This window comes from Gadus morhua, chromosome 1 (genome assembly GCF_902167405.1).
Source record: "Gadus morhua chromosome 1, gadMor3.0, whole genome shotgun sequence".
NCBI classification, from domain to species: Eukaryota; Metazoa; Chordata; class Actinopteri; order Gadiformes; family Gadidae; genus Gadus; species Gadus morhua.
In genome coordinates, this window is record NC_044048.1 from 690,579 (window position 1) to 699,923 (window position 9,345).

General features: G+C 42.5%; 1 protein-coding gene across 1 annotated transcript; it reads right to left on the reverse strand.

Annotated features, from left to right (window-relative positions):
* Window positions 1-6,131: 6,131 nt before the first annotated feature.
* Window positions 6,132-8,127, reverse strand: LOC115539444 (zinc finger BED domain-containing protein 1-like). Its single transcript, XM_030350427.1, has 3 exons — window positions 7,738-8,127; window positions 7,394-7,643; window positions 6,132-7,137 (listed from the first exon to the last, which is right to left on the reverse strand). The coding sequence occupies exons 1-3, from the start codon at window positions 8,000-8,002 to the stop codon at window positions 6,540-6,542; spliced, it is 1,113 nt and encodes a 370-aa protein (XP_030206287.1). The 5' UTR covers window positions 8,003-8,127; the 3' UTR covers window positions 6,132-6,539.
* Window positions 8,128-9,345: the final 1,218 nt, after the last annotated feature.

Below are 9,345 nucleotides of genomic sequence, written 5' to 3' on the forward strand. Positions count from 1 at the left end.
TGTCATCCAAGAGTACATGGAGATCCAGTTCAACCTGTGAACACAAATGAGGATCCAAAGGAGGCCCGACCCGATCCTACTGGACGGTTGGGGACATATGCCCTTGCCAAGGAGGGACGAACATTGGACTGTGATATCTCAAACACCAGGTGGAGGCTCACGAAATGTGCTAGTAACCTCTTCATGTGAGCCGGCCTCGTGATCTACAAGGCTTGATTTCAGCCAACAGGAGCAACATCTATGACCTTGTCCAAAACCCCCCACCTGTATCCTGCGCACCAATACATGAAGATCACCTGAGCCATTCAGTTCCGTGCAAACCTACAGGCAAATTCAAGATTTCAAATGCTGAAATGTCCATGTTTGGGTACATTATCATGACGCATATTTTTGAAATTATTAACTTTTAGTTTATTATTATGTCACATATTTTGGAGAATGAGGATTTTCAATGCATGCTGAAAACATATTGTTATGATTTTTTATGAGGGTATTTTAGGCACACATTTGATTTGGTTGTATTCTAAATGTGGAAACATTGTGGTTATGTTTAGAAAGGTTTTTTGATCTTTTTATGAATACTTTGGGGGAGTCAAAAGTATTGGACATAATACACCACATTTGGCAATCTTTTTTTCATCAACAGGTTGCGATCCCTGGATGCAGGTTGAGACTCCTGCTTTAGATTAGTGGTGTTTTTTCTAGGTAGCCAGATGTGGTGCTATTCTGATCCAATTGCCAGCACATGATCTCATAGACTAATTAATAGATAAAGGGGACATGGGGAAATTTAAGTAATAGAGATGTTATTATTGTTTTCTTTTATTGAGGCTTGGGCGAGCCTCAAAGGGGGGATATGTGGTAGAAATTAACCTTACATTCTATGTTAAACTATGATTATTATTAGGCCTACATATCATATATATACTTTAATGGTGGAGAAGAGCTGATCACCTCTAACCTAGATGTTGTGTGCCGTGTGACACCAGTGAGTGGGTCCAGGATATTCTCACCTGATGGGCCATGTGATACATCAGTCAGAGAGTCCAGTCTACTCCCATATTGATGTACTCTCTGAAGACAATGCTTACATTCACACATGTGCATCATCTCCGTTTGTATAAGGATAATATATGTTCTAAGGTCACATTGGTAGCCAGAAGACATAAGAGTATGCTGACATCCACACAGTATGACACTGATGAGAAATTCTATATTTGATGAAAGTCCAACTTTGTGTTGTGTAAAAATCAGGGATATAAGGAGCTGTCCGGGATTCATTCAGTAGTGTGTATTCGAGGATACCACTCGGCTTTGTTGTCTCTCGTTTGCGGGTGGCAATAAACTCTCCATCTATACTTGACCTGGACTCCCCGACTCCTCTTGCTTATAGCTAGTTGAAGTGAATTAGATAAGTTGTTATTAGAAATGCTACAACAGAGGGAGAGAGGTGGCGCGCATTACAACGAGTGGCCAGAAGAATAATCACAAAGAAAGAAGAGGCTCAACCTTTGCCTCTGAAGCTTGAGCCACCGCCGTACAAACCAAATAAGATGTATCCAATGTTAACTGGCAACGTAGAAATTAAGGGCAAGTCACACTAGATGAAGGAGATAATAAGTGTAACACACAGGGGAATAGGGGCGCACCCATACACATGGACTGTTATGAGGGGATTAGGAAAGCAAGAGAAGAGTGTAGCAATGCTGACACTAGTTATAGTAAGAGTGAGGATGAGGACGAAGATGAGACAAGTGGTGATGAGCACAGTAATAAAGATGTGAAAGATGGTAATGAGCGAATTTGCGAAGGGCCTTCTCCTAGAAAGAAAAGGAGAGGAAAAAACACAAAGACGAGGACGAAGTCTCAGAAAAGGCAAACAAAAAAGAGTACTAAACTCAAGGGGGAGGGGTATAGTGAGAGCCCAGCGACAGAGGAGCCTGGCTGCAGTATATCAGTACTAAGCCCCACACCACTCGAGTTAAATGAGAAACTAAGGAAATCGCAAAGGGGAAAAAAGGCACCCGACACCCTAAACGCGGCTAAATGGATTCGAACATTTGAGGAACTCACAGTGGGAAACCTAATGGCAGTGGGGGACCTGAAAGCTCTGTTGGCAAGAGTATTGGGGTTATCTAAAATGGAGTCTGTACTGAGGAATGGAGGGTTGGATATAGTGGACGGAATCCATGATGGGACTACACTTAATTACTACAGAGTGGCGATGTGGAACACACTCAGAAGGGAGTTCCCGACCCATATCGATCATAAAAACATGAGAGGCCTCCCCATCAATGACACAGAGAATCCTGCATCCTACCTCCAGGCCCAAGTGGACAGATGGTGCTTGGAGACTAATGAGGATCCTGAGATCCATCCTGTGTTTTCGGTCATATTCAGAAACTCTGTGATAGAGATTCTACCTAGCCCAATCAAAGTTAAGCTGGATGATGTGGTTGGACTGGTTACAAATAAATCTCACAGAGACTTTTGCGATCATGTGGTTCATGCAGTGGACAAATATCGGCAGAATGAACACAAAATACAGGAACAAAGCAAAGAGGTGCAAAGGAAGCTATCTCAGCTTCAGTTGGAAGAACTCACAAGAAGAGAGAAAGAGAAGAAGAAACAGGCAGTTGTTTCAGAACCTGTTGATACAATATTGCAAGCCGTCCAGCAGGGCGCACCACAAACCCAACCTCCTCAACAGGCATTCTTCCCCCCAGTACAACAGCCTCAGAGCCAATGGTCACCCACTCCACCTGCCATAAATATACACACACATAACAATGGGAACCCAATGAGTGGGAACAAGCAGAATCAAAACAAGGGGCCCCAGGGACAGCATAAGAATTATCAGCAACAGGGGTCCCAAGGGCAGTATAAAAATAATCAACAGCAAGGATTCCAAGGACAACGCAGAGGTCCTTTAATATGTTATGGGTGCAACCAGGAAGGACATATGAAGAGAAATTGTTTGACTAACCCTCTTCCATCCCAGCAAGGACAGGGTAACGGTTATCAGGGGAGGCAAGATCAAGGGAACTACAACCAGGGACAGCAGGGTCCCTTTGATGGTCAGGGATACTAGGGGTGCCCAGAGAATCCACAGGGGAGGGTCAGCTTGTAGCAATCACAAAACAAGCTGATGAGGAACCAATACTGCAGGTTCTGATAAAGTATAGAGGCACGCCAATGATGGCCCACACTGGAGCCACTTACACTTGCGTAGGTCCAAATTATGCCTCTCACCTCCCCCTGGCAGGAACATTCACCAAAACTTTGGGATTCTCGGAGCACACGCAGTTAATACCTATGACAGCTCCAAGGATGACAGTCTGTGAATTCTTATTTTAAGTTGTATATGTGAGCGAATGAGTGAGTGAGTGAGCGAATGAGTGAGTGAGTGAGTGAGCGAGCGAGTGAGTGAGTGAGCGAGTGAGTGAGTGAGAAAGAGTTAGCATTGAGTTGAGTTAGAGGGGACAGATGAAGTGATTTGTGAAGAGTGAGACAGAGAAGAGGAAGAGTGTGTAGATTGGCAACGAGAAGTGGCGATGAGATTGGAGAAGGCTTTCCGGTTAGAATTTTCTTTGGGAGAATGATATCTTTCCTTTTAAGATTAATAATCTAGTTTTGGAGTGTGTCCAAAAACGAATAAACCAGAAAGGAAAGGAAAAGGATTACTGAAAGTGAAAATGGTTATGGAGATTTGTGAAAGCGAAGGAAGTAGATAAAGAGAGGTAAAGAGAGTTAGAGAGAAGGAACGTAAGTAAGGAAAACCCGCAGGTGGGGGCTGGACAGAGAGACAACAGAGAGAAAGAGATTGAATTTGCATTGTGCTGAATAGATTATTTGTGTGCTTGGATGTACTCTGTAATTGGTCCCTGAATGTAACCTATGTCCACTGTTTTAGAAAAAACGTAGAACCACCACTGGGATTGGTGATTCTGTGGCTCTTGGAGACTCTCCAACGCGTCGGAACACCATATGGTATATATCATTACATCTTGGTACACAGAGCACTGGTGAGACAACGCGTTGGATCAGAGAGAGAAGGTGTTTGGAGAAGGGAGAGGAATGTATAGAAAGCAAAAAGGGCGGATGAGGACCGACCCGGAGGTAATAAATCAGCGGAGAGGTGGCTGGGGTCGTTTAAGCTCAGGAGGTAGAGCAGTTGTCTAGTAACCGAAGGGTTGCTGGTTCGATCCCCATCTCTCCTAGCTGAGTGTTGATGTGTCCCTGAGCTAAATGGTGATTACAGGATTTAGGAATAATTATTTAGACTCAAACATGTTTGAGTCTTTGAAAAATTGTCTGCACACCACACTCCACAGGAGTCAATGGGTTCAATGGCGCCAGGGTAAAGTGACTAGGGTTGGGCATCGTTTGGATTTTAACGATTCTGATTCCGATTCCGATTCTCAATATCGATTCCTGTTCTAAACGATTCTCGATTCCGATTCTTTGAGGTGCAGGAGAAAAAAAAGACAAGAATTTTTTCATTTGAAAAAGCCTTTACACAGGCCATTATATTTATTCACATTGCCGAGGGTCCCTAACTGTAACTATAACTGAATTCTGCTGAAGTGACACAAGTTGGCAGCAGTCTAAAAAGCAAAGAGCTACAGCCCAGGTGGATGTATATGTAACAAAATAAAACAAACTCAAACCCTGGCGCAGTTGTGACAAATCATTAACAACAGTTCTTGTTTAGGAAGATTATCATGTCTGCCTTCTCAGGCAGTAAGCGCGACCGTTCCGCACAGATTGTGTTTCCTGCAGTAGAAAACACCCGTTCACTAGGTGTTGAGGAGGCCTGGACACATAAATATGAGAAGGCCAGACATGACAGTAAAGGATAAGTTTGTGTCTGGGTCCAGAACCAGGCTGCAGGGTCAGACGATGTGATGATTGGTGGCGTTTCCAGGTACGTCTGGATCTCCCTTTCAGCACGACTTTCCATGGACATCAACCCCTCTTGTGAGGTCCTCTTCATGCATCCTCCTCAGCAAAAAGCTCCTCCAGTGGAGACTTTTTCGATTGTTTGGAAGGAGGAGGCTGCTAAACAAACACAGGACAGAACAGTTAAAAAAAACATTAAAAACATATTTCATGACTGAGAAGAACATACCAAATATAATTTCAGTAATCTACTTACATTCTCCTCTTCCTCCTCGCTCTCAGTCTTCACACCTTCCTGGTTTCCCTCGCCCTGCATCACACCAACCTCTTCTGAATGGTCATGATTGACTGCCACCGACTACAGAGAACATAATATGGAGAGGGACAGGTAGACAGAAAAGATGGATAGAAAGATGGATAGAATATAAGAATAAAATTAAACAGCAGTGAACTGTCTCAGCCACCAGTACAGAGAGTTGTCACAGTCTATAATAGAATATGTGCTAATAAAGGCATGCACTTAACTGATTAACAGTAGATATGTTGTGGTAAGGTGATTAAAACATTATAAACAGTACAGTGTTAATGATTACTGCATGGATGTAAAATGCAAATTAAATATAAAATGTTAAGGAGTGAGGGAGACAGTATATATATTTGTGTATGAATGACATTTCACCTCTTCAGAGTTTGCCAGCAACTTCCCCTTGATCCGTTCCCAGACTGCGGTGTTGTTGTCCATCTTATTCTTGAAGCGGGGATCTAAGGCAGTGGCTTCTTCCAAGAAGAACCTGATGTCCTCATTCTTTAAAACAATAAAAACAAAACTACTATTGCATCAAGCCACAGGAACAGAAGTATTTAATGCATTTTAATCTTCATTCGTTTGATATCCTCAGTCATTACCTTGTACCGGGTAGACATGTTTCCCCAGACCCTTTTCTTCAAGTCAGCTACAAATGCTGTGTCTCCATTTACAGCAGCGAAGTGTTTCTCCAGCTTTTGGATGATCGGCAGGATCTGTCCGGCTGTTGGGCTTTTTTCAGTGGAAACACAGAGCGTGCAGGTGTACAGAACCTGCATCAGCCTGATGAAGTCTTCTGCCTTGGTGAAATCACCATCTGTCAGCCGATAAAGCCTGTGTACAGTTCAAAATATAGATTTTTTTTTGTCTCTTTAAACAAAAGCAGTGCTATTTGACAAGTGAGTTTAAATGAATTCCCCTGCATAATACAGCAAACCAGTGTGCTAACTTCTTCCTTAGTACCTTATGCACGTTCTTACGCCTAATTTCATTCTTATATCCTATATAACATCTTCCTATCTCTACCTGTCCCTCTCCATATTCTTTCTCAGGCGTTGGTCCAAGCTGGCTGCTTGTATTGCAGGGTATTGTTCAAGGAATCTCTCCATCATTAGGTAGAGAGAATTCCACCTTGTTCTCACATCGAGAATCAGTGAATGTTGAGGGAGGTCTGACATGAACAAGAAAATCACAAATACATAGAGAATTGACATCAATATGACATGCAACTTTGATATTGTGTAATCAGACAGATTTATGTAATGTTGCATTGTTTTACCAATGTTAATACCAGCTAAATGTACATTGTGTGCAGTGCACTACTAAAAGTACTTTAATTTGATCCTTGTGGTATCCAATTAAACTCAAGACATTGATTCTTACTTAGGACATCCTGCTCTTCCCGTAGAACCACCTTCGCCATGGACGACCTCTTCATCCAGACGATGATGGCACGAATCTTTGCAGTCCACTGAGCCACTGAGCTGCTGGAGTACAGACTTTGTGCTGCTAGGTTTAGTGAATGAGCGAAGCAGCCGAGCTTCACAAACTGCAGCCGTTTGATGGCTACGTCCATATTGGCCGCATTATCCACAGTAACGGCTACTACTTTATCAAACACGCCAAATTCTTTCAGGATGTCGCCGATTTCCTCTGCCACGACAATTCCTGTCTGGGCTCTGTACACAGCTTTTGTTGCGAGAACTTTCTGCCTCATGTTGCTTTCCACTAAATAGTGCACTGTGACAGTTAGGTAGTGGTCTTGGGTTAGGCTAGTCCAGCCATCACAAGTGAGAGCTATGTGACTGACCTCACTCAGCTCTGAGATCAGATTAGATTTTTCTATCTGGTACCATGCCGGGATCAATCTATTAGTTAAACACTCCCTTGTAGGGGGGGTGTACTTCGGGTTTATTGAATGGATCATATCCCTGCAAACACAAAAACAAACATAAGATATCTTAAAAGCATTTAACTTTTAAACAGAGCATAAAAGCAATTTGCAATGAATACACACAAACACTTCAGCACATGTCCATATGTTGTGATGTTTTTAAATCAAACGAGCACTGTGCCAAAGACAAATCTGTCAATAAAGTTAAACCTCAACTGTTACTGTAACTTAGGTCAGGGGTAGATAAAGTAGCTACAAGCTAAGTTAGTTTAACGTTATTCTTATTTATTTACCTAAATGTGGGCGACTCGACGTCGCTAAAGGGATGCAGCCTTTTTACCACATACGCCGTTACTTTTCTGTGGCACTCAGCAATTTGCTCCGCTGACAGCTTTCCCCTTGCTGCCATGCTGAAAGGAGTTTGTTGTATCTTTGCGGGCTGGGGTCTCGGGCCGGTTAACGTAGCAGCAGCAGCCGCAGCAGCAGCAGCAGGCTCAGACTGGCTAACGTTAACGTTAGCATCACTCTGCGAGCGTTCAACAACTATTAACAGATTTGACACAGTTTTAGCAACTGGTAGCCTATAACTTAAGCTAGTCTGTTAAGAATAAGACAATCATAATTTTTATGTACCAACCTGATTCCGTTTCCAATGAGGAGTTACTAGCTGATGGTTGACTGTCCAAAGTGGAGGAAGCGACGGGAGCACGAGACCGACGCAACGCGTCAAACACACTACACTGGTTAATTGTTATACCATGCAGCAGGCGAAGGTGTTTTATCATGTTTGTTGTGCACCCTCCTTTGGCAGTAATAAGTTTATTGCAGGTGTTGCACTGTGCGAAGCCGTCCTTTTTTAAATTAAAATGAAGCCAGACTTTTGAGCGGCGTTTGCGGTCCATGTTCGAACTTCAGACAACTGATGTTTAGCGGAGCACGCGGCGGAGTAATACAAACCCCGCCCCGGAATCATGCGCGCGCATTTAGGAACCGATAAAAAGAATCGAAATTCAAACATCGTCTTAACAGTTCCAGAACCGGAAGTTAGGAACCGGTTCCTTTTGGAACCGGTTCTCGGTGCCCAACCCTAAAAGTGACTCATCAAACGAGGAGCGGACCCAACCCATGGACTCTGCGTGGATAGGTGGATGTCATTTTGGTGCTTGGACCTAAAGAGGTGTAGGTGGCAAGATAACAACACAAATAAAATATTTCCTTCAAGATTATGATAAGTAATAGACAATTTATTAAAAGTGATCTTATAATTTAGAAAAAAACAATCGGCAATACTTAAAATTTAGACCAAATAAGTATGATAAAATGTTATCCAAATTTCTAAATTTAGGTTAACCACAATGACAAATGTCATTTAAAATAAATAAGTAAAATAAAATAAGAAAGGGTGTGTGTGAGCCTGTTCTTGTGTGTGTGTCAGGGCTGCCGAGGTAGGGGAGAATCCTCTCCTACTCCGAGTGATGGAGTACACAAGGGGATACACAAGCATACTTCAGATAAAACAATATGGTTAATTACTAAATAGAAACAATGTATCAATTCAGTGTTGAATAAACTAGTTAAGATCAACATAGAGGATTTGGGTTTGGTATAGTAGTGAATCAAAATATGGAAAACACTAAATGCAAGCAATAGGTAGAATAAAAGGTTTAATTAGGTCGTCCAATTTAAATAGATAGTGAAGGGCAATCGGGTAGGATTATGAAGAGAATTGTGATTTTGAGTAACGGTTAAGACAGAAGTGAGTCGCCCAATATTGAAAATGCAAGTTTTAATATTGTGATTTTTGTTTTCTTTCACATCTCCCTAGTTAAGGACAATAGGTGGATTGATGCTACATCTGCTGGGAAGGAGACATACATGGTATGTTGTCAAATTGGATTCAGAAGTAGTGGGTTTACCTTCAAATGCCACTAATACTGCTGCAACACTTTAATAATTTTATCTCTGATAAATTATCTTTTGTTTTATAGTCGCCCTGATGTGTACTCATTACGCACACATATGGCTGCATAAGGCAGATGCGGATGAAGACTCTGTCTCCATCCCTCCACTTTGCGATCTATACCACCACATAAGTGGGGATTGATCGTATCCCAGGTACGGCATCCTGCAATAAGCCAGTATGGAAGGCTGGTTAGCCAACGACGGGTAAGATCCCACCTTGAAGCCCGGGACAACCTAAATCAGGCACAGTCACGATTACTTGGCAGAGTCACTGTGAGCACTG